This window comes from Python bivittatus, unplaced genomic scaffold (assembly GCF_059951505.1).
Source record: "Python bivittatus isolate LINGU-HERP-01145 unplaced genomic scaffold, Pbiv_v1 ctg000810_np1212, whole genome shotgun sequence".
NCBI classification, from domain to species: domain Eukaryota; kingdom Metazoa; phylum Chordata; class Lepidosauria; order Squamata; family Pythonidae; genus Python; species Python bivittatus.
The window spans coordinates 824,468-843,309 of record NW_028277111.1 but is presented as its reverse complement, the minus strand read 5'-3'; the positions used below and the strand labels follow the sequence as shown (position 1 = coordinate 843,309).

General features: G+C 42.7%; 2 protein-coding genes across 2 annotated transcripts; one reads left to right on the top strand and one right to left on the bottom strand.

Moving 5' to 3' along the window:
- Positions 1 to 1,336: 1,336 nt before the first annotated feature.
- LOC148213903 (uncharacterized) lies at positions 1,337 to 10,382 on the top strand. Its single transcript, XM_088129506.1, has 6 exons — positions 1,337 to 1,720; positions 2,343 to 2,933; positions 3,070 to 3,196; positions 3,678 to 3,760; positions 4,954 to 5,080; positions 7,379 to 10,382. The coding sequence occupies exons 2-6, from the start codon at positions 2,517 to 2,519 to the stop codon at positions 8,761 to 8,763; spliced, it is 2,139 nt and encodes a 712-aa protein (XP_087985632.1). The 5' UTR covers positions 1,337 to 1,720; positions 2,343 to 2,516; the 3' UTR covers positions 8,764 to 10,382.
- A 998-nt stretch (positions 10,383 to 11,380) lies between these two features.
- Positions 11,381 to 18,172, bottom strand: LOC148213902 (protein FAM200C-like). The gene is made up of 2 exons (XM_088129645.1): positions 17,930 to 18,172; positions 11,381 to 13,380 (listed from the first exon to the last, which is right to left on the bottom strand). Exon 2 carries the CDS (start codon positions 13,369 to 13,371, stop codon positions 11,602 to 11,604), a length of 1,770 nt encoding a protein of 589 aa, XP_087985771.1. The 5' UTR covers positions 13,372 to 13,380; positions 17,930 to 18,172; the 3' UTR covers positions 11,381 to 11,601.
- Between the last annotated feature and the right edge of the window lie 670 nt (positions 18,173 to 18,842).

Below are 18,842 nucleotides of genomic sequence, written 5' to 3'. Positions count from 1 at the left end.
CATCTTGTTGAGTTTACTCCTGTTGGATCAACATTTCATGTCAAGACTTTATGTAATTTTGTAAACTAGTTCAGTTACAAAATAGCATATTTAGAAATTGAATGTATATGTGCTGATAGTATAAAAGAGAGTTGATGTAATTTGCACTAAAGTTTTTCCTCATCTGTATCTTTTTTTCTTCAAAGACATTTTTCTTTGCTTGTGTTCTTTTTATTTGAAAATAAAAGGGCCAGATCCACTCAACGTGTTTACAGTTGAGGTAGTCCTCGTTTAACAGCAGTAATTAGAACCAGAATATCTCTCACTAAACAATGTGGTCATAAAGCACAACATTGTGCGACTGCATCGCTTAGTGACAGCAATCCTGGCAGTCCCCATTGCTGTCGTTAAGTGAGGATTGCGGGTCATTAAGTGAGGACCTCACGTGACTGTGACTTGTGACTTCCTGCCAGCTTCCACCAAGCAAAGTCAATGGGGTAGCCAGCAGGAAGTCGCAAGTACCGGGAGGCTTGCAAGCGGGCTGGTGGGCAAGTGAGTGCTATGGGGTGTGGCCAGGCAGGGGGGTGGCTGCTGCAGTATGAATGCAGCCTGGCATGGGGTGGGTGCTCTGGAGGGCAGAAAGGTGCACAGGTGGGTACTGCAGTCTGGTGCGAGCGTGGCTGGGTGTGTGTGTGTGTTGCAGAGTGCTGGAAGGAGGATGGGAAAGTGGCAGGAGCGGGAGTGATCTGCAGTCTGCAGCTTTCCCTGCCAGCTTCCCCATTGATTTTGCTTGTGGGAAGCCAGCAGGGAAGGTCACAAACGGTGATCACATGACCGTGGGATGCTGCAACCATCATAAATGCAAGCCAGTTGCCAAACACCCAGATCATGATCATATGACCGCAGGGGTGCTGGGATGGCCAGAACTTCAAGGATCAGTCGTTAGTACCATTCAGTGCCATCGTAATTTCAAACAGTCGCTGAATGAGTGGTCGTTAACCAAAGACTACCTTTAGGGCCAGATCCTGAGTTGTAAAAGTATCCTGATCCACCCATCTTGCTTCTTGTCAACTGAGTGGCTGGTCCACTCAAACTTGTTTCCCATTCAGAATCTGAAGAGGAAAAGAAGTCTGGTCTTTGGCTTTAACAATGCTTCCCTAAAAATAAAAATCCCTCACTTTCTTTACTCTCTTGAAACTGACCAGGACTGAGAAACTGGCCTGAAGTCAACATTCAGAATTTCTCTAGAGCCCTTATTGATCTCCCATTGGCTGATAGGTGGCTGGATCACAGAGATTGATCTAACTCAGTGTTTCTCAACCTTGGCAACTATAAGATGGGTGGACTTCAACTCCTAGAATTCCCCAGCCAGCGATGCAGAGAATTCTGGGAGTTGAAGTCCACCCATCTTAGTGGCCAAGTTTGGACAACACTGACCTACAGCGTTGCGCTATTGAAAGAGTGCAAGAGATGATCCCCTCGGCTCGGCGGCTCCGCCCTTCTAAGAGTTAAAGGAAGACAAGCTCGTGCCTAGAGAGGACGGAAGTCGGTGGAGGAAGAGGCGGTACCTCTCCCAGTGAAACAGGCTTCCTACCGGAAGATTCAATTGATGGCCTGTTTTCAGGCGGGGAAGGGAGGTTTTTCGCCCTCCCCGAATCCTGCCCCGGGGGCCCCCTTTGGGGACTTGGGTGACCCCCTCCCCACCACGGCCTTGTGCAATTGGGGGATCAAGAAAGGAGCGGTGAGAGGCAGAGTTGATGTGTGGGGAGAACAGGCAGAGGGGCTCAACAGAGCTAGGGGGGTCAAAGAAGCCCCTTCCCCATTTCCTGGAGGGGCCACTGGCCGACCTAATGTGTCTCCCCCCGTTAGACTATCTGAGCCATTTTTAAAGCAAGAAGGGCCCTTTCGTTTTTAGTGGGGCTTCAATTCCTTCAGCATAATTATTCATCTGACTGCCCGTGCAGGTTTGACATTTTGAGTTTGGGGCTTATTACACTCTGCCCAGAGTCTGTGAGAGTTGGGGTGAGCTGTCAGCATTACAAACAAATAAAAATGGGCGCTGTTCGGTAGTTATTGCCCCACCACCACCATTTCCACTCCACTAATGTGGGTCTGCAAGAATATTTCTTGCATCTCTTGAGGAGGCTCCCTTGTTTCTTCCTGGCTGGATTTTTGAACAGAAAGCCAGCTGGGCAGAGGGTAGAGAAACGCCCTCTGGTTAGGCAGAGAGAGATGGTGAGCAAAGACAGAGGTTTGGGCATGTCCTGAAAAGGCAATGAATGGTTAACTGTGTTGTTGAACATAATTTATTTCGCTTCCTAGAAAGAACAGTGTGGTTTAGGGTCTCTTGTTTCTCTCTTCAGCTTGGCATCCAAGCCTTTAAATCCAGGATAAAGTCTGCTTGCTGCTCCTCAGCCTCCAGATTCCTTTCTGTCTTAATGCTACATGCCAACTGCACTGCACTGTGCTGAGACCAAATTGGGAAGAAGTAGGAGTTCCTTTACATTTGGAGGTTCTCTTGGGGCATTAAAAAAGAGATGGAGGAACAAGACTCAGCTGGTCCTGAAGAAAAAGAAGGTCCTGGTACCAGACTGACCGAGAGCAGTGAAGAATGCTGGGAAAGAACAGTGCAGGAGATTTTGGATAAGGACACAGTCAGCACAGAGGCTCATCGCCAGCGTTTCAGGGGCTTCTGCTACCAGGAGGCAGAAGGTCCGCGAGAGGTTTGCACCCGTCTTCACCATCTTTCCCGCCAGTGGCTGCAGCCGGAGCGACACACCAAGAGTCAGATGCTGGACCTGGTGATCCTGGAGCAGCTGCTGGCCATCCTGCCGGTGGAGATGTCCAGCTGGGTGCGGGAGTGCGGAGCAGAGAGCAGCTCCCAGGCGGTGGCCCTGGCTGAAGGCTTCCTCCTGGGTCAGTTGGAGCAGAAGAAGCTGGAGGAGCAGCAGCAGGTGAGGGCCCGTTGTCCCAGTGGCTTCAGAGGGCCACATATCATCCAACAGGGGAAACTCAAAAGTATTTGCCTGTCTCATTTTTTTTCCAATCCTGCTTCCATTTCTAAGTCATGGATCTTCATTGCCATTTCAGATAAATCATTTGTTTATAAAAATGGGATATGATTTTCCTGCAACAGAGAAGGTTCTGCTGGACACCATAAGGAGTCCCTTGCAAACAGGGATCCTGCAAGAAGATGACAGAGGAGTTACCTTGCAAGGTAAGAATCTGTGACAGCATTGTGTATTTCAACTTGATCTCTCTGGCACATATAAAACATGCTGGGCTACTCTTCTGTTCCCTGAATCTTTGGGTTGGAAAAAGAAGCTCATCTTCACCTTGTTCTTGCAGTTGAGAAAGTGCTCTTATGTTTAACTGTTGAAGACGAATACTGTATCATATTAATTAATTTGGGGGAAAGAAATGGGATTCCAACTTCTTTTCCAGAGTGCTTTAATTTTTAACTCTCAAAGACTGAAATCTTTAGAAGTTTTTCTAATGTTTAAATAAATGATAAGGTTTCTAGTGAAACCCATGGGGATTTAGGTTTGCCTCTGTTGCAGAGGAAATATATTTATTTTTACTCAGATGTAAGTCCTAGTGTGTCCAAGGGACTTACTTCTTTGTAAGATGTTTAGCACCATAACTTCACATTTCTGAGACAGGCAAATGCTTCAGCCTTCCCATCTTGTCTCTTGTAGGGGATGAATTGATGCTGGCAAAAGATATAGAGTCCTCTGTTTTTCTCTGCGGTGGAATAGAAACTGCTGTTGACCCAGATCAGGTAGAGGGAAGGATTTTATTTATTTATTTATTTATTTATAATTTATTTATATAATTTAGACTCGACTTCCACCTCCCAACGACTCTTTCAATTAAAAAGCAAGAAAAAAAAAATAAAACGTGCACAATTGGGAGGGAGTCCTTGGGTGTCATTGTCCTCTACTTACATCTCTGATTCTCAACCAATCTCTTTCTCTCTTTGCTTCAGTCAACATTGGCAGCATAAGAAATGTCATGCCGGATCAGATCAAAGGCCTGGATAGTCTAGTCTCCTTTTTCCTAAAGTCAGAAATCTGATACCTCTTTAGTAACATCATGGAATATGTGTCCACAGAGTGATGTTCATAGAAAAAAAGACAGATTTAGATTGCGTCAGTAGAAATGTCCAAATAATTGGAAATAATAGTTCCACTGTATTCTGTGTTGGTCAGGCCCCACTTCAAGTACAGGGTCCAATTCTGGGTACTCCAAGGAGAAACTGGGGTAGTTTTCAGAGCAGAGGGATGATCTGGGAACTGGGAACTAAGTCTTAATGAGGAGAAACCAAGAGAAAGTTTAGGCTTGAGAAGAGAAGACTGAAGATTGTACTGTTCAAATACCCAAAATGGTATCAAACAGAAGAAGTGTGTGTTTTCTCTCATCTCAGAGGGCAGGATATAGAATAATGGATTCAAGCCACAAGGAGGCAGATTCTGGTTAAGTTTCAGGAAAAACTTCTTAATGGTAAGAGAAGTTGGATAGCGGTACCACTTACCCAGAAAAGTGCTGGGTGCGTTCCTTTTCACTGGATATGTTCAAACAAAGGTTAAATGGTCATCTGTCTGGGTCAGTGTTTCTCAATCTTGGCAACTTTTTAAATGCTGGCTGGGAAATTCTGGGAGTTAAAGTCCACACATCTTAAAGTTGCCAGGGTTGAGAAACACTGCTCTGGGTGTTTTATTTCTGCGGGAAGAGCAGCGCATTCAGTGGCCCCTTCCAGCACTGTGGTTCTAACCCAGTACTCTTCCAGATCTCCCACACCTGGAATTCCAAAATATTTTGCCTCTAATTATAACTAACTGCTATTGGCTGTTGACTGTTTACTCTGCTCAGTAAGGAAGCAGATGCCATGATGTAAGATGAAATAATGCATTTAGTCAGATTACATGCACTATGTATATTTTTATGATGATTTCGTTTTTCTTTTTCAATCAGGATCTGGCAACTTTTGAGGAGCTGGCTGTGTATTTCACTGAGGAAGAGTGGGCTCTGCTGGAGCTTGACCAGAAAGCTCTCTATAAGCAAATCATGGAAGAGAACTTTGAAATCATGACTTCTCTCAGTAAGATTCCCATTATCCTTCATTGATGGATAATCATAAAGTTAGCATTTTAGGACAAAGTGATTTTGTCAGTGAGCTGGCACTTATGATTTAATGGGGCTAGTCATTTATCCAACACACCGTGTGCTTGGATTGGGCCAGGAAGGGGAAATAGCATCGATATATTTAATTCTGTGATCCAGCTAATAAGTCCTTCAGTGAAGCCATATTCTACACCATTGTTTCTCAATCTCAGCAAGTTTAAGATGTGTGGACCTCAATTCCCAGAATTCCCCAGCCAGCATGGCTGGCTGGGGAATTCTGGGAGTTGAGGTCCACAATCTTAAACTTACTGAAGTTGAGAAACACTGCCTTAAACCATAATATACCTTGCATCAACCAAACAGAGTCATTTTGCACACTACACTGCAGAAATGAGCTTTATTAGCCTATTGTGGGATTAGATCTTTTAATGCTGGCTGGGGAATTCCAGGAGTTGAAGTCCACACATCTTAAACTTGCTCGGGTTGAGAAACCCTGTTCTTGTGATGGAATGGAATTATGGAGGCCAGGCTCAGGGAGAAAAACATTTTCTTACATCTCCTGAGGAACATGGGAAATACAAGAGGATGAGACTGGCACTTCCCTGAGGAATTCACAGTGTTGTGGCTGACATTACTTGGGAGCTGGGGTTTGAGTCTGGGAAGATTGGCCTAGCCCTAGGAACTCCAAGAGAACATGTAAATTCAGTCCAGCTATGTTTATTAGTTACAACCTCTAGCAAGAATCTTCCCAGACTGAAACCCCAGCTCCCAAGTAATGCCAGCCACAACATTGTGAATTCCTCAGGGAGGTGCCAGTCTCATCCTCTTGTATCTCCCACGCTCCTCAGGAGATGTAAGAAAATGTTTTTCTCCTTGAGCCTGGCCTTCATAATTCCATTCCATCACAGTTCTACACCGACAGGTTTGGATATCAGAGATGGTCTCTAGCTGACCGTTGTAGCGAGTTGGATACGTTCCCACTTTGTGATCTTCCTTTTCCTTCTCAGCTCTTCCTTGATTAGAGGGGCCAGAAATGAACAAAGGATGCTTCTGGGTCCTAACTCCCACCTAGTGTTGGGGGATATTTAAGGGACTGTGGTATTTGTAGCTTTGGCTAGGGTAGGGGACGTGGGTGCCAGTAGGATAAGAGTGTGGGATTTCTTTCACAATCTACATTGGGCTGGTCGATCTGCAGCCTTGGCACCACATGAAGTCCTCAAGACTCCTTTCTGCAAACCACAGAATGCTCTCTGGCCACGGTTGCTGAAAACGGATAGCACAATTTCCCGTCATCTTGAGGTGGGAGGTTTCAATGCTGCGGGGTCAGCTGTAACAGAAAGTCAACCTCAGGATTCACACCAGTTTCCTTTGGTGAGAGATTCCAGAGATGCGTCACTTCCAAAGGTTGGTTATGATCTTTGGAAAAACAGTTACAGGATGGCTGGTGTGGGTCTTCCGGGTTGTGTGGCCGTGGTCTTGAAGTTTTGTTTCCTAACGTTTCGCCAGCACCTGTGCAGCATACCTTAAACACGCCAACAGAATCTACTGTTGTGCATCGGAGAAAATGCTAGACAGTGCCATGAAATGTAACTGCTTTGGTATTATCTTTACAACATCTCTCACAAGAGTGAATTTGGTGTAGTGCTTAAAGGCATTGGGCTAGAAGCTGAGAGCCTGTGAGTTCTTATCCTGCTTTAGGGACAAAGCCAGCTGGGTGACCTTGGGCCAGTCCCTCTCGCTCAGCCCTAGGAAGGAGGAGAAGGCCAGGGCAAACCACTTCTGAAGATGTTGCTAACAGAACTGGGAGGGATTATGTTCCACATAATCACCAGGAGACAAGACTTGACTTCAAGATGTGTGCACACGTGTGTCCCCACACACACACACACACACACACACCTAATTCACTTCCCTGCAGATCAGGAAAAGAGGCTTGCTTTTATTCCATTTAGAAGAAAGAAACTGTCATTTAAAAAAAAGCTATTAATCAGCCTGGACAAATTTCCCTAACAAAGGTCAACCAATCAACATTAAAAGTGACTTCCAAGCTAATAAACAGGTCATCCTGGGGCTCCAACATCTGGGTAATGTGTGTGTATCTCATGGGTCTACTCAGCTGCCAGCTGTCTCATCCTGGGTCAGTAGAAGTTTCCAGGCCAAAAGCCATTGATAGCCCTACATAAAGCCACGTGTAATTAAAATGGCTCAGTAAATTTCTAAATCTTTTCTCAATAGATTGTCCAATAAATGTCTAAATTTCTTCTCTTTGTTCCAGGACACGACAGATGTAAAATGAAAGAACACCCGACGGGGATAAAGCCATATATGTGCTTCGAGTGCGGAAAGAGTTTTGGTTATAAGATAAATCTTACCTCTCATCAAAGGATTCACACAGGAGAAAAACCATATAAATGCTTGGAGTGCGAAAAAACCTTCAGTCAGAGTTCAAGCCTCATTAAACATAAACGCATTCATACAGGGGAAAAACCATATAAATGCGTCGAGTGTGGAAAGAGCTTCAGTCAGAGTTCAAGCCTCACTAAACATAAAAGAATTCACACAGGCGAAAAACCGTATAAATGCTTAGAGTGTGGAAAGAGCTTTGGGAAGAAGATAAATCTCACATCCCATCAGAGGATTCACACCGGGGAGAAACCATATCAGTGCATGGAATGTGGGAAAACTTTTAGTCACAAGATAAATCTCATTTCTCATCAAAGAATTCACACGGGAGAAAAACCATATCAATGTCGGGAGTGTGGGAAGAGTTTTAGCCAGAATACGGGTCTGACTAAACATCAAAGAACCCACACGGGCGAGAAACCTTATAAATGCTCGGAATGCGGAAAGACTTTTGGTCAGAAGACCAATCTCACGACTCACCAAAGAATTCACACAGGGGAGAAACCATACGTGTGTTTGGTGTGCGGGAAGAGCTTCAGTTACCGGACTGCTCTGACTTATCATGAAAGAACCCACACTGAGGGGAAGCCATATAAATGCTTAGAATGCGGAAAGAGCTTCACCCAGAAGATCCTACTCATGAAGCACTATAGGATTCATTCAGAAGAAAAAGTGTTCCCCTATTTGGAATGTGACAGTCCAAATATGTATCTCACTCCTCATCAACGCATGTTCAAAAAGCCGAAACTGCACAAGTGTTTGCAGTGTGGAAAGACGTTTAGTCGGAGCACAGGGCTCCGAAATCACCAGCTCATTCATGCAGGTGGGAAAGAGTGTACGTGCTTGGTCTGCGGAAAGAGCTTTGGTCACAAAATCATCCTCAATTCTCACGAAAGAATTCACACAGGGGAGAAACCATATAAATGCTTGGAATGTGGCAAGAGCTTCAATCATAAGAAAAACCTCTCTAGGCACCACCGAATTCACACAGGGGAGAAACCGTATACGTGCTCAGAATGTGGGAAATGTTTCAGTCAGAAAATAGACCTCACCAAACATCAAAGAATTCACACCGGAGAAAAACCATATAAATGCTTGGAGTGCGGAAAGAGTTTCAGCCAGCGAACAAACCTTTTTCAACATCAGAGCATTCACACAGGGGAAAAATACACCTGCTTAGAATGTGGAAAAAGTTTCAGTCATAAGAAAAACTTGACTAGACATCAAAAAAACGCACACAAGGGAGAGATATTATAAATGACAGGCAAGTGTCAATAAACATTGCCAGGAAGGAAAATTGCTCATCAATGAACTTACTTGGGGGAAACCCATATAAATGCTTAGAATTTGGGTTCAAATCAAATTTCGATTCTCAGGCAAAAATTAGGAAGAAGCATGCAATTATGGGAAGAATCACGCCTTTTACTCAAATTCCCCCAGCAACTGGTTATCTCTCTTACTGGTGATAATTTTTATTGCCTATTGCTATTGACACGTACGATTAATTTGCACTGTCTCGTTGTTCATACATTTGTCCACATCTCTGCGAAATGTCATTCATGTGAGGATAATTAACAATTTTGGATAGTGGACTCCATACTGTCAGTACATACAAAGAATATGGGCAGACCCTTTTATTATCTTGGATTCCAGTTAGGACAACCCAAAAGAGGAACATCGTGTCACTATTTATTTTCTCCACACCACTGTGATATTCTCAGCGGAATATTCTCAGCTTCAGGGAAGCGAAGACTGAAGGAGGAAGGTTTTTGAGAAAAAGTGCTATGGAAATTTACAGAGTGATCAGGTTTTTTTCCCTTAAAGTAATATGAATCCATAAAGAGAAGAATTGAGGCACTGCAGATGGTAGGTCTTCTAGGAACATATATGTGTGTGTGTGTGTGATGCACACATTCCTCGATACAGTATATATTCTTAGAAGAATGTGGAAGAGAATGGATTATCTCTGTCAAATTGTCCTTCATTGGAAATCTGTTTTAAAACGCTGAAAAGCATTCACAACACATTTTTAGAAAAATTGACATTTCAGTTGGGGAAAGACAGTGCACACAAACACGTGCATATGTGTACGTACACACAGCTATACACATCCATTGACAACAGAGACTTGACATAATTCATCTAGAACTACATTTTTCTTCCTATCCCATCCATAATTTTTCATTACTTTCAAGCCCATCTCGCTTCTGTTCCTTAGAACAATTTTGGTGACCACACTGCAATCTTTCTGACACGCAGCAAAAGTAGTTTTAGTCACCAAGGCAGTTTAACTTGTCCCTTGTTTTTTTTTAAAAATACATTTGTATGGTGCTCTTTGCTGTTGTATTTGTACGTGATGAAGTTGGTCGTGCGCTACCCTATGTTCCCAAAAAGGATAAAGGGGCACATATTTTAAATAATAAACATGTTTCAGACATTTTTCCTTTTACTGGATTCTGAGAAAATAAACATGCCAGAAGGTGTTCGGTAAAAATAGCTGAATGCTGGCTAATGGAGGCATTTGAAGGTAAAACCCAGCGGTGGGACGTTTTCCCTAAGCTGTGTAAAAGAAAATAAAACTTTGCTCTGAAATCTGCAACTTCTGTGGGACATGCTGAGGCAGAGGCAAAGTTATTTATTTATTTATTTATTTATTTATTTATTCATTCATTTTTTTTCGTTCATTCAACTTACCTACCACTCCATTTCTGGAGACCAAGTGGTTTACAGTATCAACATGAAAAAAAACCACAAATAATAGAGTTATAAGCATTCAATTCAATGCTTCATCATTTAGGGTGGGGGAACAACATGATGTTACTCATCCCCCCAATTCCTTCCTAAAGATCTGTTTTTATGGCTCTCTGAAAATGTATTAAGGATCTAGTACAGTGTTTCTCAACCTTGGCAACTCGAAGACGTGTGGACTTCAACTCCCAGGATTCCCCAGCCAGCCATGGCTGGCTGGAGAATCCTGGGAGTTGAAGTCCACACGTCTTCGAGTTGCCAAGGTTGAGAAACACTGATGTAGTAAGATGATGCCAGCTATAAATTTGTTAAATAAATAATATATCTCATACTTACAGAGAAGGTTGCAGCTGTCTCATCTTCCCAATTGCAATAAAGGAAAGCAGGCCACAAGGTCCCGCCACCCAATTTTCAGGGACGGAAGTCCTCTGGATTGGGCCTTCTTTCAAGAAGAGGGTGAATTTGCATGGCCATCCAAAGAGAGCAGATCGATTCAACAAAAGAGCTTTTCATTAGCAAACGTCTAGCTAGCTCTTGCAGGGTTCTCTCTGAATTCAAGATTCACTTTACATCCAGGAATAGACAGAAAGGAAAGCATATAAAAAAATCAGACTTTGGAAATGTTTCTGTTTAGAAAATGCGTTATTTCTTGTGAAATATTTTGCATTGGAACGGAACATTTATTTCAAATGCTTTTAACGCCTTTCTAAACTTCAAGACTCTAAGCAGTTCCCAGCAGCGACATAATACTAAAACAATAATCCTACAACTCCATAATATTTAATACCACCATAGTCATAATGCTATCATAATAAAGCCCTCTGTCAGAACTGAAGAACTCATCAGATATCCAGCTACCTCTACCTCAGTGATTCTCAACCTTTTTGAAGCTGCCGCCCCCTAAGGAGTGGAAAATTTTTCAACGCCACCCTTTGTGAAAATCCTGTAATTTAAGGTATGGGGGGGGTGGAGTTACTGAATTATAAAAGGCAAAAATTTTAAGTAATTTTTTTCAGTAGACTTACACACCAAATTTGTTCGATTTAACTTGATACTCTTGCCTTGGAAGGGAACTGCATTCCTTTTATTAAAATTAAAATGACTAATGCAAAAAAAAATGCTTAAATGCTCTTTTATGTAAATACGTTTATTTCAAAATGCTGTAAATACATTTATTTTTTTGATGCTCATTTTTTAAATTTTTTAATTTTTAATTTTTATTTTTTAAAATTTTTTTGCAAATGCTTTTTTAATGTTTAAAAATTCTTTATTCTTAATTAGATCATTTAAAAAAACAGCAAAAAAATATGCTAAAAGAGTAATATCAATGAAACCTGCTTGATTATGTCAGTGGGACGGTTGTGCTTGATGGTTCAGAGCCAGTTTCTGAATGTTCGGTTCAATATTGTTAGAGAGATGAAGGCGCAAGTCCCCTCTTTCCACGATTTGGAGTCGACTTCTCTTTTTTGCAATTAGATCAGTCACAGCACTGAATCCTCGCTCGACAAGGTAGGAGGAAGGGAAGGCAATTAAAATTTTTTTGATGATAGTCCACAGTCCTGGGTAGAGGCGATTGATGTTACTTTGAAGCCAAAATTCTGTGAGACGATCACCATTCTGGAAGCTGGCTTTCAAAGTTTCATTCGTTGAAAGTTCGGCCAGTTCCTCCTGAATCTGAACCTCTGCTGTCTCAATATTCATAAAAGGGTTCATGACCCATTGAGGGACTTCCAGGGACAAAATATCCTCAAAACGCTCAGAAAAGTCCTTGTGCAAAGACTCAAGGTGTTGACAGTAAACTTGTGTTTCATCGAAGGGGATTTCACTGCTCTTATGCAGATCCGACAAGATTGGAAACTGGCTGAACTCGTTGCGACCAAAATTCTGCTTCCACAAAGTGAGTTTTTTTAGGAAGGCAGAAACAACAGATTTTGTTGTGATCAAATTGAGCTCTTCGCCTTGAAGCTGCAAATTAATTCCATTGAATTTTGTGAATAAATCGGCCATGTAAGCAACATCAATCTTAAATTGTAGCAATCTGTCTCTCAGAGCTACATCTTTCTCTTCGAGGAACTCAAGTACAGAGTCGAAAAGATTCCAGAAGCTATTGAGGCAGGCGCCTTTGGAAAGCCAGTGAACCTCGGTGTGTAGAAGCAAGCGATTGAATTCTTCATCGTCGTCCTTACACAGCTGCCCGAATAATGGATCGTTGAGAGCATTACTGCGAATTTTGTTCACAGCAGAGATGACATATTGTAATGACTGATGCAAACGGTCGCTGAGGTTTTTTGCAACTAAATGCTGTCTATGAACCACGCAGTGAACAGCTAAAATACCTGGTACCTCTTTCTTCAAAAGGGCGATGAACCCACGATGACGACCCACCATTGCAAGAGCTCCATCGGTGGCAACAGACATAATGTTCGCAAGAGGAATATTTTTCTCTTTAAAATAATCTTTGACAGTATTAAAAATAGATTCACCTTTAGTATCTGCAATCAAGCTTCTTGCAAAAAGCATCTCTTGAATAATTTTTCCTTCCTTCACAAACCGGACGTACGCTAACAGTAAAGCCTCATTAGTACTTGGCAAGGTTGATTCATCAACTTGAAGAGAAAATTCGGTGGGTATCAAAAGTTTGCATAAGGAAGCTTCAACATCTTCAGCCATTTCATCAATTCGTCGTTGCACCGTATCATTGCTTAATGGGACATTTTTTATAACATTGGATGCGGCTGGATGGTGTAAAACCGTTTCTAAAACTTCCTTGACAGCCGGCAGTATCAACTCTTCGCCGATGGTATGAGCTTTCCCCGATTTAGCAATTAATTTTGATAAATTATAAGAGGCTATCAAACCATTGTCGTATTTTTTTGATGAGGTTGCTAGTCCTAACTTGTCCCTGATGTTCGTGAAAAACGACAAATCTTTATTTTGTTTGTCAGGATGAATTTTTTGCAGATGCTCCTGCAAACGAGACGGTTTCATTGCCTCATTAGATAACACTTTGTTACAAAGTAAACACATGGGTAGTTGCGAGTTCGACGGCGAAGGAACAAATCCGAACTTCAAGTACGTGGAACTGTATTGACGACACTTCTTTTTATTAACCGACATCGTTGGCGGCTGCAAAATATGATGAGGGAAAGATAACTATTTCTCAAAATTAATAATTCACGACCACGATAAAGAACTAATAAGCGCACTTACCTAGCCGACTGGCCAAATAAACAATGAAAGTAAATCAAAACTGAGGGGAAAAAACAGAAATGAAGCGAACGAAAAGCAACTCAAGAAACATGGGTCAAATCGAACATTCATATTGAAAGGACGCTCAACGCACGCACTGCGATTAATCGCGCGGGAAAACAGCTGACGCATGCGCTGTGCTGGTTGGGAGCGGAGAAGAATCGTAGTGTCGAGTTCTTCAAGGTCAGCCTACCTAGAATACAAATTCGTCTCACCATTCTTAGAGGTGCGTGAGGGCAGCCGTCGCGTAAGTTCGTTTTATTGCTGGTACAAATGGTGTAAACCGGATAATCGATTTAATAAAATTTTGGGGGAGTTTTAAAACTAAGTTCGAATGCCAAAACATGCTCATCGCCCCTCTACTGCCCAAAACATGCCCACTGCCCCCCTACCGCCCAAAACAAGTTCACCGCCCCTCAGCATCCTCCCACCGCCCCCTGGGGGGCGGTACCGGCCCCGTTGAGAACCAATGCTCTACCTTCTCATTCTTGAATCTCCCAACACTCTCGGATATATTTGCCTGGAGTGCAGAAAGTGTAAGAGGGAGAAGAAAATTTGTATTTCTATAATTTGCAGAAATTATAAAAGCTAGTCATGTCTTCTCTCAACTCTTTTTTTTTATTGCCTACATTTACCCAGGAATCAGAGTCTTTTCCAGTGACAGTTGCCTTTGCGTTACCTATCCAAGTATTCAAGTTTCAGCTTTAACACGAGTGCTTCCAATGAGCATTCTGATTTACTTCTAACATTGAATGATTTTTTTCCCTGTTTTTCCAGTGAATTCTAAACAGTTGTCTTTGGCATCTATAAGTTACAACTGGGGAAAAAAATCTTATTCTGGTCCTGAATACAAAGCAAAAGTACTATAAATTGAAAGCACAGCTTAATAGGTAAAAAAAGCATGGTAATAGAATAAGGAATCAGTATACAGACTTTAAAAATCTTAGCTTTAAAATTCACATAACTAATCTACATCAGTCCTGTAGGGGTTACAAGAATGTGAAAAGCCCTTGTAGCTAAACAAAAAACTTTGCAACTAACTATAGTATGCAATTTTAAAGTTTCTATCAGCTAACAACTATTGAACATACTTTCATCTGGTGGTCTGGCATTTTTTAAAATAAAGACTGGATGAACTTTAGTCAAGAATGAGAATAAAATTCACACTGTAAAAGAATGTAAACAACAGAGTCAATCTCTCTTGCTTTTCACCTGCTGGTCTGAAAGTAGTCAATTATTCTAATGTCTATAGACTGTTCATCGTCAGACACAGATTTGGGGTATATGTCTATAACTGCTGTAAAGAAGATTGGAAGTCGCTTCTTTTAAGTTTTTTTCCCCTCTTTCTCTTTGCTTTCTATTGTTTTCAACACCTTTTTCATCTTTCTGTCTTCCTTACTTTTTCTTCCACATTGCATTTATCTTTTAACTTTTAAACAAATTCTTTAATAAAACATATATAGGAATGAATGAATGATTCAGATTTGGGGCTGAAATCAGTTCAGTACTACAAAGTCTCTTGCAATGCAAAGTCTGTTGAGTGGGGGTCCGTAAATGTGAGGCTTTCAGTAGATCCTGATCAGAATGGAGAGGTGTATACTGGGTGAGTGCAGACTATAAGATCCTGCAAGCTCCATTCAGACATCCCGCAAGGAGCGTGTGGGGGATTGTGTTCCTTCGAGGAACTGACTCGAGTTAATGTGGTATTTTTGCCCATTCATTTTTGTTGTTTCTCTTTTTCCCAAAATCTGTTCATACAGTACGGGACTCAAACCTGCAGTCTTAATTAAACTATGCTTCCCCAAAGTAGATGCAGCTATGTTGGCTGCGCTGTCACACTGCTGTGGCTCAAAATGAAGCGACACACACACACACACACACACCTGTGCCATCTGGTCTCTGCTTGGAAACTCCAGGACCAAACCGGCTGTGCGGCCTTGCAAGGGTTAAGGAACGAAGTGGATTCCTAGAGAGGAAGGGATTCCCCCAAGGGCTTTCCCAGTCCTCCCACCTCTGGAAGTGGAATCCCCTCTCCTTCAATTTGCTCTTTGGGTATCCAGTGAGCTTCTCACCTTGGGCAAGGGGGGGGGAGGAGCCGCAGGGGCTACTCCAGGAGAGGGGCCAAAATCCAGCTAATGAATTGTGGGGGGTATTTCAGTTGAGGGATAAAGGGAAGGAAAAGGCATGTGTGGGCCTCCCCCTTTTTGCCCCATAGTAATTTTAGCTCTACTTAAGAATTCCCATAGAGCGTGTTTTATTTATCATTTTATTTATCATTCCGTTTCATTTGGGTGTGGGGTGGGGGTGCATTGAAAATGGATGTGCTGGATTGCTAAATCGGAGGGAGCAGGAGGACAGAAGAGGGGTCACCAATTCCTGGCTATATTGATACCTAAGATTATAATTTTCATATATACAGTACTGTGCAAAAGTTTTAGGCAGTTGTGAAAAAATACTGTAAAGTAAGAACGCTTTCAAAAATATATATTGTAATTGTTTATGTTTATCAATTTACAAAACGCAAAGTGGGTGAACAGAAGAGAAATCCAAATCAAATCAATATTTGGTGTGACCACCCTTTGCCTTCAAAACAGCATCAATTCTTCTAGGTACACTTGCACACAGTTTTTGAAGGAACTCGGCAGGTAGGTTGTTCCAAACATCTTGGAGAACTAACCAGAGATCTCCTGTGGATGTAGGCTGCCTCAAATCCTTCTGTCTCTTCATGTAATCCCAGACAGACTCGATGATGTTGAGATCAGGGCTCTGTGGGGGCCAAACCATCACTTCCAGGACTCCTTGTTCTTCTTCATGCTGAAGATAGTTCTTATTGACATTGGCTGTATGTTTGGGGTTGTTGTCCTGCTGCAGAATAAATTTGGGGCCAATCACACGCCTCCCTGATGGTATGGCATGATGGATAAGTATCTGCCTGTATTTCTCGGCATTGAGGACACCATTGATCCTGACCAAATCTCCAACTCCATTTGCAGAAATGCAGCCCCAAACTTGCAAGGAACCTCCACCATGCTTCACTGTTGCCTCCAGACACTCATTATTGTACCACTCTCCAGCCCTTTGGCGAACAAACTGCCTCCTGCTACAGCCAAATATTTCAAATTTTGACTCACCAGTCCAGAGCACCTGCTGCCATTTTTCTACAGCCCAATTCCTATGTTTTCGTGCACAGCTGAGTCGCTTAGCCTTGTTTCCACATCGGAGGTATGGCTTTTTGGCCGCAATTCCTCCATGAAGACCGCTTCTGGCCAGACTTCTCCGGACAGTAGATGGGTGTACCTGAGTCCCGCTGGTTTCTGCCAGTTCTGTGCTGATGGCACTGCTGGACATCTTCCGATGGCGAAGGAAAGTAAGCATGATGTGTCTTTCATCTGCTGCATTAAGTTTCCTTGGCCGACCACTGCGTCTACGGTCCTCAACGTTGCCAGTTTCTTTGTGCTTCTTCAAAAGAGCTTGAACAGCACATCTTGAAACCCCCGTCTGCTTTGAAATTTTTGCCTGGGAGAAACCTTGCTGACGCAGTCTAACTACCTTCTGTCTTGTTGCTGTGCTCAGTCTTGCCATGGTGTATGACCTGTGACATGAAACTGTCTTCCACAACCTCACCTTCGTAGCAGGGTTTGGCTGCTCCTCACCCAGTTTTAAGCCTCCTACACAGCTGTTTCTGTTTCAGTTAATGTCTGTGTTTCAACCTACATATGAAATTGATGATCATTAGCACCTGCTTGGTATAATTGGTTAATCATACAGCTGACTCTAATCCTACAAGATCCCCAACTTTGTGCAAGTGTACAAAGTGTGCAAGTGTAAGAACTGATGGTGGTTTGAAGCCAAAGGGTAGTCACACCAAATATTGATTTGATTTGGATTTCTCTTCTGTTCACCCACTTTGCATTTTGTAAATTGATAAACATAAACAATTACAATATATATTTTTGAAAGCATTCTTACTTTACAGCATTTTTTCACACCTGCCTAAAACTTCTGCACAATATATGTGAAATTATATATATTTTTATATACATATATATATATAACGACCGAACAACAAAATATATAAAAATCAGCCAAGAAATATATATGTGTGTGTGTGTGTGTGTGTGTGTATATATATATATACACACACACACACACACACACATACACACACACTTATAATATATATATATCAGCTGAGAAAATTATAATCTTAGGAATCAGGGCCCTTAACACACTCGGTGACCCCTCTCCCGTCCTCCTGCTCCCTCCGATTTAGCATATGCCGAATTATAAATATTTGTATTATGTTTGCATTGGTTTTAATTGTTTTTATGATCGTTCGCCGCCCAGAGCCGCGGCTATAGAAACTGAAATAAGTAAATAAAGAAATAAAGTACAGGTAGTCCTCGCTATCGCACCATTCGCTTACCGTCTCTTCGGCGTAACGGCTGCACCCCAAAAATAGACCTAGGACTGTGCCCCGAAATTGCGAGCCCCTGCGAGGCCTCCGCGACCACGTGACCAAGATCCGGCCACTTCGGAAGCGGCGGCCCTTTCCAGCCCTCGCGAGGGCCCCCGCTGTCACGTGATCGACCTTTGGAACCCCGGAAAGCACCCGCGCTTCCCACCTTCCCTTTCCGAGGCTCACGTGAGCGCGACATCCGGGGACCGCGCAGCCGGCGCGCGATTTTTTCCCCCACGGTCACGTGATCAAATGACATCGGGGGACTTCGCAGCCGGCGCGCCTTTTCCCTCCCTCGTGCGTTTTCGTCGCGTGCGGGGCCGGCGGAGCGAAGCCTGTGGGAGCCCGCTCTGCCGCTGCGCGGTAAGCGTTTTACTGACTGTCGGTCTTCGTGGCTGTTGTTGAGCTAGGAGGCTTGCTTTATGTTGCTTTTATTCTGGTTTATTTTGTTTTTATTTAAGCAAGAGATAAAATAAAATAAAATAAAATAAAATAAACCTCCCACATCAGTGTTTCTCAATCTTGGCCGCTGGGAGATGTGTGGACTTCGACTCCCAGAATTCCCCAGCCAGCTTGTAACAGCTGCCGTTAGCTTGTATGCAGGTACGGTACAGTGCAAGCCAGATGTGCTGTCGTTTGTCAATCCTCATAGCTGTGGCTTATTTACAGTACTTTAAAGGGAAGAATTTTTTTTTTTGTGGCTTCAAAGGATAATGCAAGCTTTTAAAAAAAAAAACAACTTCAAGCCAATCTTGACTCCTGGTGACTACAGTTCCTGGACAAGTTCATTTAATTGCCTTGGCTACACTTTTGAGGAGTGCTTTGTCAGTGCTGATTGAGTGTGACTGGCCCAAGGTCACCTAGGTGGCTGTGTGCCTAA